Source organism: Rattus norvegicus, chromosome 17, assembly GCF_021556685.1.
Source record: "Rattus norvegicus strain SHRSP/BbbUtx chromosome 17, alternate assembly SHRSP_T2T, whole genome shotgun sequence".
In the NCBI taxonomy this organism is placed as follows: Eukaryota; Metazoa; Chordata; class Mammalia; order Rodentia; family Muridae; genus Rattus; species Rattus norvegicus.
In genome coordinates this window covers 60,870,678-60,896,015 of record NC_141550.1, presented here as the reverse complement: position 1 = coordinate 60,896,015, position 25,338 = coordinate 60,870,678, and the positions used below count along the sequence as shown (strand labels likewise).

The 25,338-nt window shown below is 44.1% G+C and overlaps 1 protein-coding gene across 5 annotated transcripts in view; it reads left to right on the top strand.

Annotated features, from left to right (window-relative positions):
- The window catches only part of Epc1 (enhancer of polycomb 1), a 92,003-nt gene that overhangs the window by 8,593 nt on the left and 58,072 nt on the right, over positions 1-25,338 (top strand). For 4 of the 5 annotated variants that reach the window (XR_015640601.1, XM_087589626.1, XM_087589628.1 and 1 more), the window contains exon 1: positions 19,162-19,591. Coding sequence is in view for 3 of the 4 variants with exons in the window: in XM_087589626.1 (XP_087445752.1) it covers positions 19,439-19,591 (153 nt within the window). In the remaining variant the exon portion in view is untranslated. 5 annotated transcript variants of the gene reach the window in all.

Here is a 25,338-nt window from a genome sequence, read left to right as displayed (position 1 = left end):
CACTTAAATTTGAAGTAATTAAACTTGAAAATTCTAATTTCTCAATCAGACTATCTGCATAGCAAGTGGTCTACTTATTAGTAGCTTCTATTTTGGGCAGCACAGACTGAACATTTCTGATGTTCTAGAAGATTCTATCAGGTAACCCTGGTCCAGAATATACCTAGATCCTCCAAACTACATGGCAGGCTTATTATCCTCTTATCCTAGAGCCTCTCAGCACTGCCTGTGTATGTGCATGTGTTTATCCACGTATGTGCTGTGGTGTTGAAGACGGAGGCCAGAGCCTCCTCATGCTTGCTAAGCAGGCACTTTACATGTGGACTACACCAGCCTCTGTCTACACATGGCTTCACCTAGGAAATTCTGAGTTAATTGATCTGCACTGGACTGGGCATAGGGTCTTCCTCAGCTATTCCAGATCCCTAATCCAAAGCTGAGGATCTCCGAGTTAGATCAGCAAGTTAGCTACTGAAGGAGGGTGAGGGCACACTTTTAATTCCCAGCATTTGTGAAGCAGATGCAGGTGGGTCTTCATGAGTCAAGGCCAGCCTGGTCTACACAAGTGAATTCCAGGACAGCCGAGGACACAGAGAGAGCAAAACAACAAAACAACCCAAAGTGCTAGTGAAGCCAGCCATGGATCCGGAACTCTGGAGGGCTGGGGGTGGACTAGTATTGCTGCCCTTACCCCATTTCCCAAAAGCTCGAATCCTAGGAGCTGAAGGGTATCTAAAGTAAATAGATTATAACTGCACAGTGTGTCAAGGGAAGCAGTAAACTAGGGAAGAGAACACATTGATATTCATCCTTTCTATCCAGGAAGCACGTTTGGATTCTTAAGAGAGCCTTACATACTTAAGAAATGTAACTTATAAATAGGGCGAGTCTCCAGTTCCCCTTAATATGTCAGTGCTACTTATAAACTTAGCAGATATTCTGCTTAAAAGTGCAGTGAGCGGACCACCCAGTCCCCTGTCAGCCAGTCCAAGTCCTTTCGATGCAAGTACCTAGGAGCCAGTTGTGGGGCAGGCACCTCTAATCCTAGCACGTGGGAGGTGGAAACAGGGGGATCAGGTGTTCAAGGACTACCTCATCTTTGTAGTGAGGGAAAGGCGGGACATATCAGATCCTGTTTCAAAAGGTGAAGTGCTTACTGTGCTTCATGTATGCATTTGGTCTTCCTGGTTTGCGGCACGCACAGAAACAGTTACAGCCTTATGTACAGCCCTGGAAGGTGCTTCCGCCATGACTTCCAAGCTTTCTGGGGTTTGAAATTTTAGTTACAAGACAGCTATATCCTTGTCTGGGGCTTTCATGGCCATGCTGAGTCTTCCCAGTTCCCACTGTGTTTTTAAATTTAAAAGACAATCCAGGAGCCTTTATGAGTTAAATATTGACCTGCCTTTACCTGTTTTTAAAGAAGATTAAAATCGCTCTTAAATTTTATTTTGACTGTTTGAGACATTCTCACTGTCTCAAAGCTTGGCTTGGGCTGACCTCAAAGCTCTCAAGTTCCTGCCTCAGCCATGTGCCACCACATTTGACTTGGATTAGAATTTTTATGCTCCTCCCACAAGTAACTCTGATCAATTAACAGATATTTGGGTTTTGCATTTCTTTCTTTTCTTTTTCAACGGTGACTTTTTATTTTATTTTATTTTATTTTTTTTTAAAGATTTATTTATTATATAAGTTACACTTGTAGCTGTCTTCAGACACACCAGAAGAGGGCATCGGATCCCATTACAGATGGTTGTGAGCCACCATGTGGTTGCTGGGATCTGAACTCAGGACCTCTGGAAGAGCAGTCAGTGCTCTTAACCACTGAGCCATCTCTCCAGCCCCAATGGTGACTTTTTAAAAAGATACATTTATTTTATATGTGTGTGTACACAGTCTCTGTCTTCAGACACATCAGAAGAGGGCATCGGATTCAGAAGAGGGCATCGGATCCCATTACATGAGCCACCATGTGGTTGCTGGGAATTGAACTCAGGATCTTTGGAAGAGCAGTCAGTGCTCTTAACCTCTGAGCCATCTCTTCTGCTCGAATTTCTTAATCTTTAGAAATACACAGCAGTCTTATAGCTAAGCCTCAAAGACCTTTAAACATGGCAGGAAGCCATATGGCTTTACCCTTTGTCTTGTAAACAGTCAGGCCTTGCAGATGTGACACATACTTGGCGGTCTCTGGACGTCTCGTGGGGCTTTGTCTGACCATATGGCCATATTTTCAGAGTTCCTCTGTTAACAACTGTCTTAGTCAGGGTTTCTATTTCTGCACAAACATCAGGACCAAGGAGCAAGCTGGGAAGGAAAGGGTTTATTCAGCTTACACTTCCACATTGCTGTTCATCACCAAAGGAAGTCAGGACAGAAACTCAAGCAGGTCAGGAAGCAGGAGCTGATGCAGAGGCCATGGAGGGATGTTACTTACTGGCTTGTTTTCTTAGAGAACCCAAGACTACCAGCCCAGGGCTGGCAATACCCACAATGGGCTATGCCTCTCCATCCTTGATCACTAATTGAGAAAATGCCTTATAGCTGGGTCTCATGGAGGCATTTCCTCAAGAGAGGCTCCTTTCTCTGTGGTAACTCCAGCTTGTGTCAAGTTGACACACAAAACCAGCCAGTACAATAAGGTAATAAAGAAAAAAACTGACCAGACCCCTCCCATGCAAATGAGCATCTCCTTCGAACTTCTCTCCCTAGTTTTTTTTTTTTTTTTCTCGGAGCTGGGGACCGAACCCAGGGCCTTGTGCTTGCTAGGCAAGCGCTCTACCACTGAGCTAAATCCCTAACCCCCTCTCCTGAGTTCTGAACTGCACCCTTTACACCTGGATTAGGTTAGGTCATCACCGAGAGCCTCAGTTTCCTGAGACAGGTGCTATTGCCAACCTCACATTACCATGTGGTACCTGCTCTCAGCTCTTTAATGGCAAAGTCAAAAACACCTCCCCACATTCTCCATAGTCACTGTAACAGATTATCGGAGACAATTAGCTTATAAAGATATACGAGAGCTATTGACTCCAGGTTTTAGAAGCTCTGGTCTGTGACTGGAGACCTGTCACTGCTGAGGTGCCAGGAGTGACAGTGAGGATCTTGGGACAGAGCAGATCCACTCACTTCACAACCAGGAAGCAAAAGAGAATTAGGGAATGGGCCTACCTCATGAGACTGCCTGCTGAGATCTAAATCTTCCCACCTGATCCGACCTCCCAAAAGCTTCATCAGGTACCCATCGCACCACCATTAGACCAAAGGTTTAATAACTAGGAAACCTGAGCTCCAGGAGATAAGGTGGGCATTAGAAGATCACCCCATGTCTGAGAACTTGCCTACCTTGTGTGAGGGCTTGAGTTCAAGCCCAGTCCCCACCCTCACTCACATTGCCTCATTCAAACACATGGGATATCAGTATTGTAAGAGCTCCTGGGGTGGAGTGCTGTCTTCTCCAGTTGCTTTACAGTGGTGGACTGGGAAGATGGCTCAGTGAGTAAGAACATGTACTCTGCAAGCACCAGGACTGGGTTCGAATCCCCACCACTCATATATAAAAAAAGCCAACATACCTATAACCACAGTGTTGGGGGCTGGAAACAAGTGGTTCCTGAGAGGCATTCCAGCCATCCAGCCTAGCTCAATGACAAGTTTCGTGTTCATTCAGAAACCCTGTCTTAGATCAATGGGATGGAGAGTTAGAGAGGAAGACACCCAACATATTGTTCTAGCCTCTGCATGAGTACGCTTGGCTGCTCACCTGTGTAGACTTCGGTGTATCTCTCACATTAAAAACAAAACAAAAACAAAAAAACCTGCTGAGGATTACAGAGAAAGCAAAAAAGGCAGGGTTGGGAATGGGCCGACTTTGCAGAGAAGGCAACTTTTGCATGGACCCCTGTGTTGTGGGTGGACTTTGCTCCTGAAGAAGTTGCCAAGAGGACAGACATGCCAGGTAAAGACACCACGTGGACATAGGTAAGGCAGAACAAGGCCTTTGGGAAGAGCTAGAACATGGTGGGACTGGCTCTTGGAATCTCTCAGTGCCCCCAGGACAGTGAGAAGGTTAACCCACGACATGGTAGAGGCAGAGGAAGGAACGGCCTGCGTCTGTTAATTTGCTCACCCCTGGCTAGGGAAAGGAGAGCTTCAGCAGCTTCCACCCCCCATCAGTTTTGGTGGGAGAGCAAAGAGGTCGGAGGGTTTGAGACAGGTTTCAGTGAATGTGGGCACAGGGCAGCAAGGAGCAGCAGGGCACTGAAAGGTTGGTAGAATTTGTAGGTTGTTTCCATAGCATTTTCTGCCAACCGCGAGTACATTTCTAACAACTTATATTAATACCAGTATTCTTTCCCCAGAATGAGTAGAAATTAACAGGCAGTGAAAGAACAGCTTGCCTGTGATAGGCTAGCAGCATTGCTGTTTATCTTAGAGGACAGAAACCGCTCTGTGAATCATTTCCTCTCAAATCTATAGGAGGCCAGAGCTTCACACAACAGTTTCAACTGGAAAGCAGGCACACACACACACACACACACACACACACACACACACACACACACAATACTAAGATTTTGCCTTTTTAAATGGATTTCATGGCATGCACATGCGAATACAAATCTTCTCAGGCAAGAAGAGCTCATCAGTGCCCTGGAGCTGGAGTTCCAGGGGCTTGTGAACTTCCTGATGTGGGTGCCAGGGACTGTAAATCAGATCTTCCTGAAGGGCAGTGTCCTCTCTTAGCTGCTGAGCCATCTCTCCAGCCCCAGGTCTTTTATTTTCCAATACTCAGCTGTGCTGTTAAAAGGCAGTGAGTGGGCGTGGTGGCACTGGAATGCGAAACTGCAGACAAACAGTGAACTGAGCTGGATGACGTAACTAATTCCAGCAGAGAGACGTGGTAACCGGAGGCCCGAGGCCAGCTTCAATTATGTGAGATTCTGTCTCAAAACAAATCATTCGATTTTAAATTTGAATGTACTTATTATTTTACATACCAAATACATAGAATTTTTAAATCCCAAATTTGTAGCTAGCCGAGTTTTTGAAGTCATTTTTGTCTGTTTCATACAGAGTCTCTCTTTGTAGCCCAACACAGCATTAAGTTAGCACACTTGAATCTTCAGTTCCCTCTCTCCCCACCTCCACCCACCCCTCTCTGCTATTTTCTGTTTCTCCCCTCCTCTTTCTTCCTGATTCCTAGTGCCCTGCCCATGTTTGGAGTCTGTAATCACTGTCTGCTTGCCTTCACATTCTATACCTTGTTTTCATATTTACCTTATTGTGTATACTGCTTCCCATGTGCATCGATGTGCCTCACATTTATCTCTTTAAAAGACCAAAACAATAGTGCCTGACTATTCTATGACTGCTGAATATTGACTTCTGTCTTCATTAAAGAAAACCAGGAAGAATAAATCCATTTTTGGGCTAAGTTGCTATAAGTAGATTACTTTGTATATTTTTGAACTATTATCCATATGTTTTATTTCAACAAATAATTCTGTAATCTGGAAGCATAAAGATAACAAGCTAAGCCTTTCAAAATAGGCTTAATGTAGCCTGCTTTGGCCAAGGTCAAATACATGTTTTTCTTTGTCCTCTCTCACGAATCATAATACAAAGCTGGCATGGGGTAGGGGCTTGGAAAACAAAATCAGCTCATGAAAACTTAGTTATATAAAACCAGTTATATAAACCATAACCAGGCTCTCTGTGCAGACTTGAATAGATTCTTTATACATATAACACGTCAAATAGCTAAACTGGTTGAGGTATCCCTGTCATTGTTGGTTGCTAGACTATACTCCTGTGTTAATTATTTTCTAAACCTACTACAGTGACGGTCTCCATCCCCTTTCAGAAAACGTATCACACAGTTGCAGATTTTGCCCTCCCCCAGACAATTTCAGTGTAGGCCTTTGTTACGTAGTCTGTCTCTCTTCATGTTAATCCTTCTTCTCTAGTGTCAAGGTATGTTTGCAAGGTGCTTGGGTTCCTCAATTCACATGTGGTCACACTTAGCACAAAGCTTCGTCTAGGTAGACTACAGGAGCCTTTTATGGCGCAGTGAGTATTGGCTTGCAAGAGACCCTGGTTCTGACCGCAGTGCTGAAGAAAAACAGAAAAGGGAAACCCTTTCACTTCCTGCCAAGTGTTAGAAGTCCCTAGCAGAGCACCACTCCCTCGACTCAATGCCAAGGGAGCATTGAGCATTCTGGGATTTATTTATTCTTGAGATTCTGACTAGTCTTTGTCTAGTATGTAGATATACATACTATCAGGAAATACAGAAGACATAGCTTCATTACAAATCACATATCTCAAAAACTTTATAATTCTTTTACTCATAATTAGTGTGTGTGTGTGTGTGTGTGTGTGTGTGTGTGCGTGCGCATATAGCCTGACCCATATGCAGAGGTCAAAGAACAACCTTGTGGGTTTGTTCTCTCCTTCACCTTTATTCCCAGGGTAAAGCTCAGGGCAGTAGGCTCCCGTGGCAAACGCTACTCACTGGGTACCTCACTGGCATCTTTGGGTGGGGGCACGAGCCAGGGGTTGAGACATCGATTCAATGTGTAGCCTTGCCTGTCCTGGGACTCACTCTACACTAGGTTGACCTTGAACTCACAGAGAGCTACCTGCCTCTGCCTCCCGAGTGCTGGGATTAAAGGCATGTGCCAGCACTGCCTAGCCCCTAAACATCTCTGGTTACCTTTTTTTTTGTTTGTTTTTTTGTTTCTTAAACAAACCAGAGTTAAATATTTTATTAAAGTATTTTAACACAGGTACAAACACAGGGTTAGAAGAAAAATGTACTCAAAGAAAGTCAGGCATATTTGAGAACGTGGGCATGGCTTCTCAGAGAATAGTCAACTTTGCTTAGCTTGTTCTATACTTAAAGTTTTTTCATCTATCATTTTTTTCTGTCAAGTGTGGGAGACTAGAGACAATCATAAAATTGAAGAAGCAGCATCAAGAACTCATCCTTTTCAGAGCTGAGGATATGAGAACCCAGGAGGTGGAGGTCAGAAGCAGCCTGGGCTGGTTGTAGCTCAGAGCGTTAGTGTGGTGTGAACAAGGCTTCTGGTTTGGTTCCCAGCAGCGCAGGGAGAGGGAGGAAGGAGATCACGCATGCTGGCTGTCAGCAGAGTACTGGAGCTCAGCTCCTTTAAAATAAGACGCTCATGAGTAACCATTTGATACAAGAAAGCTGGCTCATTATGGATTAAATTTTAGCTTATCATGAGTCAGTTCTAAAAATGTAATGTGGCTGAAAATGCTTTTTGCTTTTTTAGACTGAGTTCTTGAAACACAACAGGAGGCGGCAGCACTATGAAATGCTCTCTTATATTTTTATCTTTACTTGTATTTGTATGTATGTTTTGTCAGCGCGTGCCTGTGTACCACATGAATGCCGTAATTACAGAGACGAGAAGAGAGCATCAGACCCCTTGATTGGTGGTCTCCAGCCCTCATGGGTATTGAGGGTGGAGCTTGTGTCAGTGGTCATCGCAGCTGGGAAGGAAGGGTGCGCAGCCCTCCGAGTACCACAGCTGAGCAGGAATGCTGTGTTCTCTCACGATTGAAGCTAATTACGGAAGACTTAGTGGCTAGAGAAGGCGCCTTCGTCCACTTTCCTTTCATAGGGAATCTTTTAAACAATTTTACTAATTTTAAGACTCCCCATGCCCCTTTTGAATTTATCTTGCCGTGTTCGTCCTTGGACTGTAGAGAAGATATTACGCCAGGCGCATTTGTACATAAGTGCTCACCCGTGTTCCTCTAAGGCCGGCCTACCCTTCCTTCCCAGCCGCTATGTTGGAATAGACTACCCTTCCTTATATCAGTGTGGCACTTTGGGACTTGTAGAGATTGTTCGCACTGTACTGTCTCATTTGTTCTGGCTAATCATCTAAAAGGAGAGAGACTGAGTATTCATTCCGTCCACCGTTTGTGTGAGGTCATACTGCTCAGAAATTAATCACTTCTGGAGAGCAGTTGTGTTAGTCGAATGAGGGCCAGAACAGATCACCTGTGGAAGTCAACAGGAAAGACATTCTCGAGGTGGCAGCCCATGGTAGCTTGCCTCAGTCGGTGCCAGGTCTGTGCACTGTGCACCATGCATTGTGCATCGTGGTTGTGCGTGTGATGGAGTTCAGCTGCTCATTTACGGCTGTCAGGAAGCAGAGGGAAAGAAGGAATTCGCTTTTACAATAAATCCCCTTTGCTCACAAACCCATTAATGTATTATTAGTCAGTGAGGTCAGACCCTTATTCCAGCACTCTCGTCTGAATGCTGTCGTCTTGGGGACTGAGGTGTCCACCCAGAAGCTTTTCGGGAACATTTACGGTTGAGACTGGGAGAGTCGTGGTAAATATAGATAATAGATTGGGATCCGGATCTTCAACCCAGGAGGCTACTGTTCCTTCCTGTGCCCATTGGTGTTTTAGATGCAAATGATTACTTACCATACTGTCCCTGAGGCAAACAGCAGCCTGCCATGTCAGGAAGCTGGTAGCCTGGGGAGTTTTACCCCAGTAACTCTGGAAGCTTTGGGTAGGGAGCTTGAGTGGTCATCGGATTATCTTTGATGGTTGATTACCTGGCAGTGAGGTGAAAAGAACAAGGGGTGCTCCTCAGCAAGCCTTGCCTCCCTGACTGCTAAATGGAAGGAAATCAAAAACCCCAACCCCTGTAGACTATGCTTCCATAGGCTGGTTCTATAAATATCATGTAGGTGTTTGGTTGGAGGACTTTCTTGTTTCTCTACTTAAAAGCAGTTGAGTCCCTTACAGACACTATTCTCTTTCATGCCAAGCATACAGAAAGTAAACTATGAAAGTAAGCTGTGAGTGTGTGTGAGTGTGAGCCGTGGTGATTGGACGCTTGCCCGGCATGTGTGAGGCCCAGGTTCAGTACCCTGGCAGTAACAAGGAATAAAGCGTGGGAAGTAAAATTATTACAATACCGATGTCCTTTAAAAATGGGTCCTGTGAAGGTGGGCACTATGACGCACACTCATAATCTCAGAAATATGAGGATGAAGACCACAAGTTGGAAGCCAGCCTGAGCTAGAGAGTTCTAGGCTAGCCTGATCTACATAGTGAGACCTTGTCCTGGGGGGGTTGAGGGGAGGGGAGATGGGTAGGTGCACTGGCTGGCTTGGGCATTCTTTTTCCATGAAGTATTTCATCAAATCCTTGGAGAGCCTCACCGATAGGTTTATGATTCTTAGATTTTGAGATGGGAAGGAACAGTTCCAAGGGCAAAGCAGTTTCCAGAGTTCACTTGAGAAGTTTGAGGATTAAATACAGCTGAACTTTCTTTAGATACAGGGTTTTAAGGATAAAAATATTACGGAGCATTTCAGTCTGCTCAGCTCTAGTTTCTATAGGAATTCTGACCGATTCTTTAAATGGCTTGGTTAGCATTTTTTATTATCAGGATAAAAATCTTTATCAGGTACTAGAGAGGTGCTCAACGGTTATGAATACCTGCTACTCCTTTAGCAGACCCCAATTCAGTTCCCATCCCCCATGTTTAGTGGGTCATAACTATCTCTAACCCCAACTTTAGGGGGTCTACAGATGCCTCAAACCTTCAGGTGCCTGTGTACTCATGCTCATACCTACAACCAATGGTAACAACAGTACTCTAGAGCGATGTGGATTCTCAAGCCTTTTCGGTTTGTGTGTCAGGCATCTTAGAGCAATAAGATGTTCCATTTCTTTGAGCTGTCATGACTAGAATTTGCCAAAGTGTGCTATAGACATTCAGACACACTTGAGATACATTGTATTAAGTACCCCATTTCTTTCTGCAGGATGCCTATGAGCTTATCCATCAGGGACCCACAGTGTTTTCAAAGGGCAAGAAATAATTTGTAGTATTTTCCAGGCTTATTAGCTTATGTAGTCACTTATTTCTTCAGCCCAAAGGCTGGAACCCAGGAACTTTAGCATGCTAGAAAAGTGTTCACACATCCAGTTCCTACTGGTATTTTATATACCTATATGGCTCTTACCTCAGTATCATGTGTTATAAAACAAACTTTTGGAAAATGTCAAATTAATATATGGAAAGAAATGATACTATTTAAGATCGAGTTTTTCAAGACTACTCAGATAAAGAATAGTTTGTCCACTTTAATTTTTATAGACATAGAATCATTTTTATTCGGAGAACTATAGACATTTAATCTCTTCTGTCTTGAACTATGGCAGTTTAAATCATTTTCTATCATAGGTGTTCTATTAAGATTGGATATGTCTTTCTGTTTGTTTGTTGAGACAGAGTCTCTCAATATAGTCATGGCTGTTCTGATACTCTTTATGTAGCCCAGGCTGACCTCAGACTCACAAAGATCCTCCTGCTTCTGCTTCCTAAGTGCTGAGATTAGTGGCATGCACCCCCACACCTGGTCTTACATAATAAACAAAAGTTCTTTATAATAAACAAAAGTCGGTGTACATAAAGAGTCCTTTAAGAGGACAATGCTTTAAAAAGCTAGGTACATACTGTTAGGCTGTGCATAGGATACAGAGGCAGAAGGTAGCAAGTTCGAGGCCAGCTTAGGCTACACAGTGAGACCTTGTCTGAAAAACAATCAGACATTTTTAAAAGAATATTTAGAGATAAGGGAGCAAGCCCAAATTCTACGGAGATACAATGGCCATGAAAAGATAGAGGTAATGTCCTCAGTAGCAATACGGAGTGTGTCACTGTAAGACAAGCAAAGAAAAAGTCAAACCAAAAATGAACAAAGCCAGCCCTAAACGATTGGGTGACATGAAAGCAAAAGATGTTAACCTTGAGAATAGATCAATTAAACAAACCTATTGGGACATCTCAGGCTGCCAGCTCAGCACTACTTGTCCTGGGTTTGAGCTTATGAGTCTCATGTTTGCGAAACTCAAAATCAGATCTGGATGTGAATCCTACCTCTCAGTAACTCCTGAAGGCCGACAGGCCTATGGTGTGGTAGCGTGTACATCTTCGAACCAGAAAAAGGGTGGACTGAGAAGGTGTGCATGTGTGGAAAGCACCCTTGTAATGTGAGGTGCATCATGAGGATGAAGACTGGGCGCCTCAGGCTAGAGCCTCACCTGAGCTCCAAGGTGGTGTTATTCCTTTTGGCGGGTGAATTAATAACTCTTCTTGTTGCTATGACAAAATAGCAGACAGAAGCACTTAGGGGAGGAATGATTAAAGGGGAAAGGTCAGTCTTGGTGGCAATTTGATGGTGGTAGATGAGTTTATGGTAGTGGGAGCTTTGGTACTCTTCGGGAAGCAGGGAGCCCCAATGGGAGCCAGGCTAGTGTTGAATCCTCAGTGCCTAGCCCTAAGGCCTTATGTTTGCCAGCTCAACCCCATGTCTAAAGGTTCTACAGTTTCCCAAAATAGCACCACACTGCCTTAGCCCAGGTCCGTGGCATTGCCTCCCTGCCAATAATAAAGAAATAAACATTTAAGAAAATCATATGGGAGGGCACTTGGAAATGGCTTGAAATCTTGCTTGGCTTTGGCCTTCCAGATGCAAGACTTACAGCGTCCAGGTACCACAGCCGGTCCTTCCTCCAGCTCTCCTGTCAACCCACCAGCCTGTTTGCACAAAGCACCCTATAGGAAGGATTCTGTGCTCCCTGGTTATCTTCTCCTCCCTTAGTTCTAGTGAGCTCAACTTCGCCCACCCCTGGCTCTTCTGGCTCTGCTGTCTGGACTCCTGATGCTCCCTGGGCCTCTGTCCTCTTTGCTCTTCTCCTGTCCTGTCTCTCCATGACTCACTTCTGACACCTGCAGTCTCACTCCGTGCGTTTGGAATCATCACTTTCTCTTCCCCCCTGTGGACAGGACCGGGAACTGGATGCAGAGTGCATATGCAGGTGTCGGTCCTCAAATTAAAAAAAAAAAAAAATCAGTGAAACCGGCGACAAGCAACACTCCATTTCACTACAGTTAGCGCACTTGATGACAAGAAAGGTAATTCTGTACCCGGGGATAGAAAGACGCCAGAAAACTTCCCATTCTGTTGTAGAAGCAGTAGCAATTCACTGTAACCCCGCCTTCTCAAGGGCTGGCTCAGCTCCCAGCAGTCCACCTGATTGGTCGTTGCTTTGGTCATTGCTCCCTGGCAGCCCTTTTGTTCCTTGAGATTTTACTCCCTTCTGGGCCACGCATACCTACCTACCTTCCTGACTCGGGCGTGTGTGTGTGTGTGTGTGTGTGTGTGTGTGTGTGTGTGTGTGTGTGTGTGTGTGTGGTCGGTGTGTCTGAGTGTGTCTGAGTGTTCACGCGCGCGCCTTGGGACATGGTGTACAGGCTGTGGGTCTCATCTTCTCAGGATCGGAAGGTGTCCAGCAGAAGCTGGTCCTTTGGAGCTCAGGTTCTTTTTCCTGCTCTGCCTTCATCCTTCCTGGAGACCACACCTCATGTGAGCGCCTGAGCAGGCTGAATGGATCAGCAATACTTCACACGACTCATTTGAGATACACTCTGCCAACTATTTTGAACACAGACAGTTTAATTCTTACATCTTTTTACAACTTTCCAATATGGAATTTTATTATTCTAGACACCTAGTTGTTCATGACATAGCCATGACTTAGAACAGAATTCTGGTCTCTGTTAAATACTAAGTCACTACTATTTGAACTCAAGTTTCAGTGGTTTCCAACTCAGGGTTTCCACCACTTCTCCAGCTGTGATGAGCAAACTCCACGTCAAAATGCCATCCGAGTCTTCACTGCCTGCCTACAGGGTGAGCAAACACCCCATGGCTTATAGGAGCTGAAGGGACACATCTTAAACTTATTCAGCCACTCGTAGTGGGATAGAAATTCTCAATTTTGACAAAAATCTGTGTGGTAGTAAGTAAAGTTTGTATAACTTTAGAATATATAGTATATAACTTTACACGGTAAGATATCCTAAAGGAGTTTTATTGTTGTTATTGTTGTTTGTTTGAGACAGAGTTCCCTGTGTAGTCCTGGCTGTCCTGGACCAGGATAGCCTTGAACTCACAGAGATCCCTTGCCTCTCTGCCTCTTGAGTTCCAGGATTAGAGGTGTGTGCCACCACTACCTGGCTGAGTTTTTTGTTGTTGTTGTTTTTTTTTTTAATGTTCATATTGGGTATGACTTCATGACATTTTTAAATTGTAGGCATAAGTCACAATTTTGAGAATTCGGCATGTAATTATGATTTCTGGGAGCAATACAAACTGTCATATTTCCTTTCTAGCATTTTCTAGGTTAAAAACAACAGCAACAACATCTTATAGGGTTCCCAGTCTGTATTTTAAGTGTTATGTTGGAAGAATTATTTACTGCCATTTCTTAGGTGGCTTAGAATGAAAATGAAAGGACCAACAAGGGGAATCGTTGCCTTAAGCAAAAGCATGTTCATTCAGTACTGCTGCTTTTGCACTGTGCTCAGCATCAGCATTCTCGTTTAGGCCATTCATATTTAAAGATGTTATTTTCCAGCTGGGCAGTGGTAGCACATGCCCTTTATGTCAGTACTCAGGAGGCAGATCTCCCAGTTTGAGGCCAGCCTGGTCTACAGAGCAAATTTCAAGACAGCCAAAGCTACACAAGAAACCCTGTCTCAAAGGAAAAAAAAAGCTAATTTTGTATTTCCCCAATGTATACAGTAACAGCATCTGCCCCTGAGAGGTCATATGTATTGTGTTTTCTCATTTCTCTCGCACAGACTGCTTCACCCTAGCTCTGAATAAACTATTAGTAAATATTTATTAAATGCTTTTGGGAATGAGGAAGCTGGACATCTGCTAACTAAACTGATATTATGATATTTATAATTCTGCTGTTTTATCAAGGAATTTAACTCTTTGTGTTACTCTTCATGCTCGGCCTTATGTCTTCCTTCTTGTGAGTAAGACGATTGTCCTGAGGTTAAACCCTTCTGCCATTTTTGGCTTTTAGTATAAACATGTCCAAATCTCCCCCACCTTTCCAAAGAACAAAACCCTTGACCCATCTCGCTCCTCTCTGCCATCCCTCCTTCCCCATTTCATGTCCTCTCTTCTCCATTTAATCTTCTGAGACTTTAAAATCAGACGCAGAGATTCTGTTCTAACCTCCATATTCTCACCAGCTTCTCTAACCTGACAGACACATCAAATGGGACTGTCGTGGAAGCGGTGGAGTGAGCATGGAGTATGTGACAGGCATTATTCTTGCTGTTTGAAAGTGGAGTTGACTTCAGTGAAAGCACAGTTCAGGTAGGCTTAAGGACGGTTGAGCTCACCTAATTGTTTGTTTTTCGGATTGTAAAAGTGCATTTAGATGAATTAAGTTTCACAGAGGAGTTGATACTGAGTTGGATTTTGAAGGATAGTAGAATTTATCTTAGATTGATCTTGTGGGGGATACCTAGCACTTGGGAGGCAGAGACAGAAGGATGGGGAGTCCACAGCAGCCTGAGGTACACAGGGAACAGGTATCTCAAAAACCAGGGGCAAGGGCGGTGATCTATGAAAGTGAGTGCAGAACTGGACCTAGAGTGTGAGGCCCAGTTCCATCCTCAGTGCCATGAGAGTGCATTTGCGTCTGTGAACTGTTCTGGGTGGGCCAGGGCACATCATCAGTGCTTTTCATGGGTCCTTCCATTCAGTCCGCAAGACGTTCTTGTAAGAGGCTTTCAGAAGACAGTCTGGAGCCGAACAGGAAGGTAGAAAAGCATGGATCAGACACTGGAAGCAAGAGAGCTGTGCTGTCTCCTGGAGTTGACAAGACTGATCTGTCCCATTGGAGTGCTCAGCTTTGGAAATTATATGTTAGCATTACAGAAGGCCTTAACTCCCATATCAAAGCCAACTTTAGCTTCCCTCATGGGCAAAATACAGAACAATTATGGACATATTGGTTGAGTAAAGAAACATGGGTTTCAGGAAAATTGACCTGTGGCATGTACTATGAAGCCCCACTAAAGGCGCACCCTAAATTGTGCTCATTATATCAGGATGACAACATTATAAGTAATTATTATTTCCATTGATTGAACCTTGCACCTCCTGGGGTGATGGGGGGAGGCTGAGGAAGGGAGGACTGACAGGATACAAAAGGATAGTGACCCAACACTTGTATCTCAGGGGGTGGAGACAATTTGTGAGTTCCAGACCAGTCTAGGCTATATATCAAGACCCTGTCTCAGAACAAACAGCAAAAGCACCTCTAATCCACTCCAAAGAGACTCGCATCTTTTTACTTTCTCCTGTACACTGTCCATTCAAATTCCCACCACTTCTACTGGATAGTTTTGTAGCAGGATTGTTGCAGGAGTGTCCTGCTATCCCCTGGCTGAACAATTCTCCATTTTGTGCATACCTGGCAGCCGCTCTTCACTCTGGCTTGTTCCTGTAGCTCAGCTCCTCTACAAGTACCTGTCTTTCTGATACTGCTTCATGTCCCCTTGGCATCTGTCTTATTCAGGGTTTCTATTCCTGCACAAACATCATGATCAAGAAGCAAGTTGGGGAGGAAAGGGTTTATTCAGCTTACACTTCCACATTGCTGTTCATCACCAAAGGAAGTCAGGACTAGAACTCAGGCAGATCAGGAAGCAGGAGTTGATGCAGAGGCCATGGAGAGATGTTACTTACTGACTTGCTTCCCTGGCTTGCTCAGCTCGCTTTCTTATAGAACCCAGGACTACCAGCCCAGGGACGGCACCTCCCACAATGGTCTGGGCCCTGCCCCCTTGATCACTAATTGAGAAAACGCCTTGCAGCTGGATGTCATGGAGGCATTTCCTCAAGGGAGGCTCCTTTCTCTGTGATAACTCCAGCTTCTGTCAAGTTGACACACAAAACCAGTCAGTGCGGCATCTTTCAGAACCACACCTGTGCTACCATCATATAATGTTTGGTCAACTTGTCTGCTGCCACAGCTGTGTGCGTGCGTGCGTGCGTGCGTGCGTGAGAGAGAGAGAGAGAATATGACAATGTGAGTGTGTGTGAGACTGTAAGTATAATGGTGTGTGTATAGGTATATATTGGTGTGTGTGAGACTGTGCATATGTGTGTATGAATCTGTGAGACTTTTAGTATGTGTGTATATGCTTATGTTTGTGTATATGTGTGTATGAGTGCGTGAAACTGTAAGTTTGTGAGTGTGTCTATATGTGCGTATGAGTGTGTATGAAACTGTGTATGAGTATGTGTGAGACTGAGTGTATGTGTGTATGTGTGTGTGTATGTGTGTATGAGTGTGTGAGACTGTGTATGTGTGTGTATGTGTGTATGAGTGTGTGAGACTGTGTATGTGTGTGTGTGTATGTGTGTATGAGTGTGTGAGACTGTATGTGTGTGTGAGACAGAATGTGTGAGTATATATGTGTGTGTGTATGTGTGAGTGTGAGACTGTATGAGTGTATGTATATATGTGAGTGTGATAGTGTATAAGTGAGACTATGAATGTGTGGGATGTGCATATTTGAGCATATGTGTGTGTGAGCATATATGTGTGTATGAGTATATATTGCTTTCTTGGTTTCTTAGGGCAGGTGCTTCCTTAAAGTCCAATATGGCTATAGCCCTGCTCTCCTCCTTCAGCCTCCTGATTGCTGGGATCCCAGATCTGCATCCCCATCCTTCCCTGACTGCTCTCTCCAGCATTTCCCAGGGCTGCCATGTGTGGTTCATACTTTCTCATTTGTGTCCCCTACAGAGATAGCCCATTATCACCTCTCTTAACATGTGTTTGTGACTTATAGCCATTTTTAGCTACAAATCTTTTCCCAAACATGTTTCTGTTTGAGAAAAAGTTAAGTGTATTCCACATACCATGCTAGCACACATTTTGGCGACATTGAGAATTTTCCGTAGCTTCTGTTGGGGAGGTTTAAGTAGAGCGATGAGAAAGTTAAAGACAGTGCAGGGCTAGTGCTTTTTCCTAAGGAATCTTTGAGTAGGAGAACCAAGAAAAATTAGAACTGAGCTTTCATTACTTAATTCTGCCTCCAGAATGAAGTGCTATGAAGTGACTGTGGCAGAGGAGTGGAACTCCTTTGGGTCCTAAGAAGCCTAGAAGGGCCTGAGAGTTGGATTCCAGGGTACAAGGACATGAATGGAGAACTTGACTAGAAAACGTGCTTCTTATCAGGCATGTTGTATGTAAAAGGGACCACTGATGTGCATGCAGATCTGTATGTCGTGACGATTTAGACATTTCTAGAAAACACAGTTTATTTCTGCAATGTCATTACTGCTACTGTAGAATGTAGAAATCTGTCCGCAGGCTGCGGAGTTGGTCCCTGCTGCTGTGGGGTAGAGAAACACATCCATAGGCTGCAGACTCGATCACTGCTGCTGTAGGATGGAGAAACATATACCCATAGGCTGCTGTTTGTCAGTCTGCTTTGTACTGCTGGAATTGGCGCCCAGGACTTTGTGCATGCTACTGGTCCCCTGCCTGGGAGCCCTTAGGCTGTTGCTCCAATGAAGATAAAAATAAGTTATTTTCTCAGCTCATTCATTGACTGTTGACACTATTTCGTCCTCTAAAATCTTCGGTTCTCTAACCATAAATTCTCCTTCTAGGATTTTCAGTAACCTCATATTACAGGCTGAGGGATTGCTACTGTTACACTGAACAGCCAATGTTCCCCTAACGGTTGAACCTGGCTAGATATGAGTCATGTTCCATGGTGGATCTGACAGTTTTTCCGATTCCTGGAATGTGATCTAGTCTTCCATGCCCCGGAGATTTGTCTATCCCTCTCTCCCTCCCCTCTTTCTCCTTCCCTTCTGTAACCCATGCTTATCTGCATAATCTCACTCGGATATCCTCTCCCAAAACTTTTGTGACTACAGTGGAGTCTCGCCACTTCTGCCAACAGTATGCACTAGCTTTCATCCTACCTCCTTGCAAGAGGCAGTTAGTGAACCCAGAAGCTGGAGGAGAGGCAGGTGAAAGTCCCACTCCCTTCCAGAGGAGCTAGCTGCCAGTATTGGAGTTTTAGCACAATCCTGAAGAACTGCAGTCTGTATCCTGCTTGTCTGCTCTCTTCCTAGACCTACCTGGTCTAGTGAAGCAAAGTGTGCTCTTGTGAGACAAAGGTCATACATAATTAATGTTACATAGAACAAACCTAAGAGATAGTTTGTCTGTGCACTCTAAAGATTTCTATCAAGCCCTGTATTTAAGAGTAGTGATTATTTTTACCTGGTAGCCCTCGAGGAAATCAGACTTACAACACGTTTTTAAAATCTTGAACGTTTGAATTTTTGCCACCAAACTTTTAAAATCCATCCTAACGATCTTCCCGGTTTATAAAATACTTTATTGAAAAGATATATTTGGGTACTTATTTTCATGTATAATACAAGCCAGATATTAGCAGTCTTATCAACATCTAAGTTTTAATAAATTAATGTTTAACCGTCTATTTCTGATGTGATCACAGAACCACCACAGGTCTTTGATTTGATTTTAGAAAGTTTTCCAGAGAACAGATGGCAAAAGTGTGAACCTCTATGTAGAAATAGCGTTTCTTCTAAATACAACAGAAATTCATGAGCTAGCTAGCTAGCACTACTTACTCTGGGATTTGGAAACTGTGTCTGAAATGTTTCACTTAAGATTGTTACAATTTGCGGTAATTATTCTGCTTGCTTCAATTATACTAAAAGGGATGAATAAAATGTAGGATTGAGGGGAAAAAACTACTTAGGAGCTGAATATATAAGTAGTGGTTAGAGAGAGCCCGGGGTTGGAGACCGATCCCTGACTTGATGCTGAACCTGTTAAGAATCAACATCAAAAGTTTCGTTCGACTGAGAGTTAGCCTATGATTTCGCGTGCGTCTTTATTTCTAAGTCCCTGGATCTCCCGCACTGCGCTGCGCTCGCCCTGCGCGGCCCGGCGGTGACAGGTGCCCGCGCCCGGGACGCAGGCCCGAACATCCCGGCCGCTCTACGCGCCGGCCTTTCCAGGGCCCGCGCGGGCGCCAAGCTCGTCGCTCCTTCGCTCGAGCACCACGCAGGGCGGGCGCGAGGCGGCCGGGCGGAGCGGGCGAGGCAGGCGGCCGGCGGGCCGGGGGTTGGCGGGACGCGCGCTCCTTGCCGCGCCGCGCCGGCGCCCGCTCGAGCCCGCGCTCCCCCCGCGCGTGCCCGCGCCGCTGCGCGATGCAGTGTGGGGAATGGCTGGGGTTGGCTGAAGAGCGCACAGTGGAGTTTTAATGTCCGCCATGTTGGTCATGGCGTATTGAAGAGAGCGAGTGAGCGAGGCGCGGAGCGGCACAGCCTCCCACCCTCCCGGCTGGTGTCAGGGCCCGGACGGCGGGCTTTGCGCTCCGCCCCCAAGTCCCCGGCAGCGGCAGGCGAGTGGAGACCGAAACTCCGGTTCTCCATGATCCCGCTGGCCGGGGCCGTTTCCCCAGAGCGGAGAGGTATCTGCTGCGCCTGAGATGAGTAAACTGTCGTTTCGGGCGCGGGCGCTGGACGCCTCGAAGCCGCTGCCGGTCTTCCGCTGTGAGGATCTGCCCGACCTGCACGAATACGCCTCGATAAACCGGGCCGTGCCGCAGATGCCCACCGGAATGGAGAAGGAAGAGGAGTCGGTACGTGTTAACTCCCCTGTCCGACCCGCCGCCAGGCCCGCGCCCTCCGCTGCCCGCGGCGGCGGCGGAGCAGCAGACCCACACAAAATGGCCGCCATCTTCTCTCCGCCGCCGACTCTCGGTCGCCGGCCGGGCCGGTCCCCCGCCTCCCCGGGTGCTCGGTCCCGGGCCGCTGAGGCCCGGCGGAGCACCCTCGAAGGCCTCCCGCCGTCCTCGGCCACTGGTACCCGGGTCCCGCGGAGTTCGGGGGCCCGAAAGGCACAAAGGGGTCACGTGACGAAGCCGCCGGCAGCCATTTTGTGGTCTCAGTTCTTGGGTTGGGCCTTGTGCATATCCGGAGAGGGAAGCGGGCTGGGCGGCGGTGGGGGTGCAGCGAGCCGGGAGTGGGCCGCGCCTGCGGGCCCCTCGCAGGGCCGCTAGGTGGCGCTCTGGGGCCGTCGGGGCCTGGCAAAGGCTGCGGGCGCCGGCTCTGAGCGCACTTGCCAGAGGGCTCGGTGCAGTCCCCACGTGGAGCCTCCGAGGGGGCCTGTCATGCTGACTTCAGGGCTCAGGCTGATTTCTCTCCCCTTCCTAAAGTGAAGTGGCGAAGGTGCTCCGGGTCTGCCCAGACACCATTAAATTTATTGAAGATGAAACTCCCGGTACAGTCTTGCTTCCACCCGCAGTGCTGGCGGGAAGAAAAAAAAAAAAAAACCTGTCTCCTACTTTTTGATCTTTGAGACAGTGTTGCAGATTTGTTTACAGTACGTAACTCTGTTCTAAAGTCTGCAACTTTTTAGTTCTTTGTAAATTAAATTTAGGTTCGCCTGTTTTTAGAGGAAAAGATAGAGAATAAACGTTTCAATGAAAGTTAAAGCTCTAAGGTCCTTTTGTATCAATAGCGTAGCTAAAGTTGAGTGAATTCTTCACAGACATCCTGACATTAAGCTATTCAAACTGGGTGGGCTGCAGTAGTTACATTACTGTTTCTACAGCTAATAGGTGTTTACTATTGCTGTGGCCTTTACTTTGCTGTAGGAGGTGGGTCGGAACACAGAGATAATAGACTCTTCTGCACATTTCCCCCAGATGTTAACATTATAACTTGGATGACTTCTAATTCTAAGGACTTGCGTACATTGGTTTCCAGGTACAGCCACATATACAGGTGCACTGTGTTGACAGTTGAAGGAAGTCGGGGATTCCCGTGGACTGTGTGCTCCAATTTTGTTGTGGAAATTGTACTGTAATACTTCTGCTGGTCCTGTAAGAATTTCTATTCTCTGTAATGTTTTTCAAAATAAAACTCTTTAAACTGCTTGGGTTATTTAACCTTTTAAAGTAAAATAGTTTTGACAGTCAAATGTTACTTTGGGGTGGAGGGTCTGGAGTCTCACTTCACAGCTGAGTGCTAAGTGTAGATGAGATGTGTGGGGTAGTGTACTGACTTCTAGCAGCTTACTGTCTGTGAGAGCAGTGCTCTTTATGTTGACTTGTATCAACTTAGAGTAGAATGGTGACATTTTTAAAATAAGTGATTTGTTTTTTTTTAATTAAAGTACTTGTGATTGCAGAATCTTGTCTTTTTGTTTTATTTTTGTTTCTCTATGTAAGTATATGGATACTACTTTCAAGTTGGGGTGCTGGTCTTTCCCTGCTTGAGGAATTTGTTGCATCTTATGCATCTAAGATGGAAATCATTAAGCAAGACTCCCAACAGTACACTTTAGAAACTGAGTTAAGTCTTGCTTTTTGAGCCTTTTGGACAGTCCTGAGAGCTACAACCTAAAATAAATGCTGAGCTCTACGGAAGGCTCTGTCCCTGCATATTAACATTTACAAATAATTTTTGTTCACTGAAACAATTTTGGTATTGTGCAGTAGTTGTCACAGGTTTTAGTAGGTGAAGTTCCAACTTTTATTAGGTATGGGATTAGTTTTTTCAATCATCTGTTTAGAATTCAAGTCACAACCAGCCAAAACTGTATTGTGAGCCATAAGTTTCTTAATAGAAGAAATTAAAATCCTCAGGAAATAAACTGCTCCACAATCTTGTGTGTCAGGCCACACTAGTGACAGGCTCTGGGAGTCAGGGCAGTGAAAGTATATTGTACAATGTTGAAAAGTACTAAATGTAATATAATTTGGAGTTAATCTTTTTACTAAAAGAAGAGTTACAGTGAAGCTCACCCATGGACACATAGGCTATGCCTCCTGCCAGGTCCTGTAACCTGGGACCTGAATTGATTGTCTAGTTTCAGAAAAAAGATAGCATCCTAATTTAGTCTCAATCTTGAAAGGGTTAGAAATAGGATCTAGTTATCATAATCCAACTTTATGGGTTTATAGGATTCTAATTAGACAAAACAGATTAAGATGAAGATAGTTTCTTATCCACTGCTTTATAAGGAAGCGTTTCATAATTTAAAAAAATGTATGGCATGTAAAGCTACCAATGAATATAATTGTCGCCTTTATTGTAATTTGTGTGGTTAAAGAAATCTAGGTTGTGTAGCCTTGGCTTATCTCAAATACACTCCCACCCCTGCCCGCCTTAGCCTCCTGGGTACTGGCATTAGGTCTAAGCCACCATAGCCAGCTTAGAAACCTTGTAGTACCGGGATGATAACTTCTCAATGTATTCCTGTTCTGCCAGTCATAGTAGTAACAACTGAACAAAGCTGGTAGCACCAATCTGTATTCAGAAGGCTGACGCCAGCCCAGGAAATAAATGTATCAAGCCTGTGAGAGTGAAGCCACAAGCAAAGGATAGACCCACTTTAGTGATGGAGCATCTGGCCATTCCCGGCACCTTAGAAAAGATGATGATATTGGCCTAATTAGGCACGCTTAATTTTTTAACAAGTTTAAATAAAGGATGACACACAAACACATCCCTCCCCTTTTTGGGGGTTAAAAAGCAAATTGTTCTTGTGTTTAAAAACTTTTACTGTAGAACTGAAAACTGGATTGTAGTGCTCGAACTGACTGTAAGAATTAGGGATTCAGTGTTTCAATTAAAGTGTAGTAAGTAACTAGCTAAGTCAAAGAGTAAGGCTAGAAAGTTTTTTTTTTATTTAGAGTCACATGTAAATTTTAAAGCTGAAAAACTACAAAAAAAAAAAACCAAAAAAAAAAAAAAAACTACAAAGAAAAAAAAAACACCCCGAGTGCTTTAGGGCTGGGGGGGAATAAAAAAGAAAACCAGTGAGGGGTGAGTGCCCCATTATCACTTAGCATCTCGTAAATAGGTAATGTCATTATTAGAACTGAACAGTGCTGCCACAGTTTTACTTACACTGAGGCCGGCTGGGTACCTCTCCAAAGAGATGAGCCCATTGGATGATGGGTTTGTTACAGCTGACCAAGTGATTATAGTTGGGACCTTACAGTTTTCATGTATGGAAACATTTGCAGATCTTTTACTAGTGTTTAAAGTGCCCTTTGGCAAATTGGAGCTACTTTTCTATGGTGGGACATAGGGAACAGGCTGCCATTTACAGGGATTGGCTGGGCTATTTGAAGTGATTGGATTATAAATGATAACACATTGGTATTAGCCATGCAGTCTCTTAAAACTGATTAATTCAGCTCTAGATTTAAGGAATTCTAATTAGACACAGCAGTCTTGTAGTCCTGCCTTGTCTCACCTCCATTCTGGGGTTACCACACGCAAGTGAAGGATTTATAAACGGTGTTAGTTTTCTTCTAAAAGAAAATTTTAGGGGAGGAAAAATTGGAAATATGCACACATTCCCAAATAAAAAGCTCTACATCTAACTTTTTTTTTTCTTTTTCTTTTTTCTTTTTTTCGGAGCTGGGGACCGAACCCAGGGCCTTGCGCTTACTAGGCAAACGCTCTACCACTGAGCTAAATCCCCAACCCCTACATCTAACATTTTTAAGAGATCTAGTTTGGATTCATAGAAATAAATTTGACAGTTTCAGTGATAAGCTTAAAACTGATTTTCTTTTGAAAGCAAGCTTCCCCCCCCCCTTTAATATGTTAAGCCAAATCTATTTCTTATGTCTAAAGCTGCAAAATTTGGCCCATTTTTCCATTCTGTGAATAGTCCTGCAAGTGAAGTAAACTATTCGTTGTCACAGAAGCAGAATTAAGAAACTTAAGGGAGTTTGGATTAGGAAGAAATTGAGAAAAAAAAAAAAAAGAAAGAAATTGGAAGATTCTGCATTAGATGGTAAAGGATTTGGGCACAAAGATATTTGAGAAAATAAAGTTTAATTTTCAGTAAAAGTTTTGTTATTGATGATTTCAGATTACTTGAGATAGGCCGTCAGGTTGCTGCTTACTTTGAATCTACTGGTATTTTAGGGCTGTGGTATCACACCTGAGTCGTAGACGCTGGGATTCAGAGATTACACACCTTCTAGAAGTTGGAATTCCCTCCGTAAGCATATTAAGTTTTGGGAAGTTTTTTTTCTTTTTTTTTTTTTTTGAAAGAAGAAGGCTCAAACCTTAAAATGTCAAATGGAGACTCTTTGTTTCCATGTGGCAAGTATTTTTAAAATAAGTATAATGAAGGGATAATAATTGAAAACATGAATAGGCAATCCAGGGAGAGACTGAAGGAAGAAACTACAGAGGGACCTATGGAAAGTTCCCACTGACCTCAGCCCCGAGGCAATGAGGCTGTGGTGTCTGGGTCTGAGTTAAACTCCCTTTTACTATACCTATGCAGCCAGATATTTGGGATTAGTGTATAGTTCAACCTCATTTTGTTACGAAATTACAAGACGGATGGCTTATGTATCTAAAAGAATTTCTGTAGGTTGTGATTAACAATTTTTTTTACCAAATTATATTTTCTTTTTATTACTAGAATTTAATTAAAAGCACTATTTAAATAAAGAAAAAACACAGGATAGAAGACTTTCTAAAAGCTTGTAAGTCTCAGGATTAAACATTATACCAGACAGTGTTCTATTAAAAACAGAATGGGCTTTATTTGGTTGTATTTTGTTTTGTTTTGTTTGTTCCTTTTTATGGTTTGGGTTTGTTTTGTTTTGTTCTTTTGTTTTTTATTTCTCTCTATAACAGCCTTGGCTGCCTCTTTTCAGTGGACTATTTTTTAAAGTTTGTTTGTTTTTATTTTTAGAGGCATGCTGGCCTCGAACTCAGGGGTAGGCCTGTCTCTGCTTCTGGGATCAAAGGGGCCCCCAGCACATCTGCCTGGCAGTTTAAGCGCTTGTTGCTAGGTGTTTTTCTTAAGCACTTCTTAGTAAGTATTCTTCATACACATAGGAAAATACTTGTTCCAACTCCATCTATGACTCCACTTCTTACAGTTAGATAACACACAAGGAAATGAGATTCTATATTATAGTTAACTAGTAAAAATAAGTTGTTTCTGGGTACACAAGTGAAAGGAAAGTATAATAGAACGTTTAGAGACAGGAAAATGTATTTAACTTCTGAAGTAAGGCTTGGACCTTTAAAATGTTACTGCTAAAGCTAGGCATGGTGGTTCATGCCTTCAGTTTTGCTTAGGGTGGGGACAGAGTAGAAGCTACCTTTGTGGTGAAGAGGAAGACCCTGTCACAAATAAAAAGTGGCAGTGACTTTCTGTGAGATAGGAAGCCACTGTCTAACTGCTTTCATAGGGCCATTGTCAGTAGGTTCCTCATGCCTTCTGCATGCTCATTGACTGGAGTCTTTGCGAACCCTCTAAATGCTCATGGTGATAAGAAACTAGGCTGTTGGAGTAATTTAAACTTCGTGGGTGCCCAGCTCTGCATCTTTAACTGCA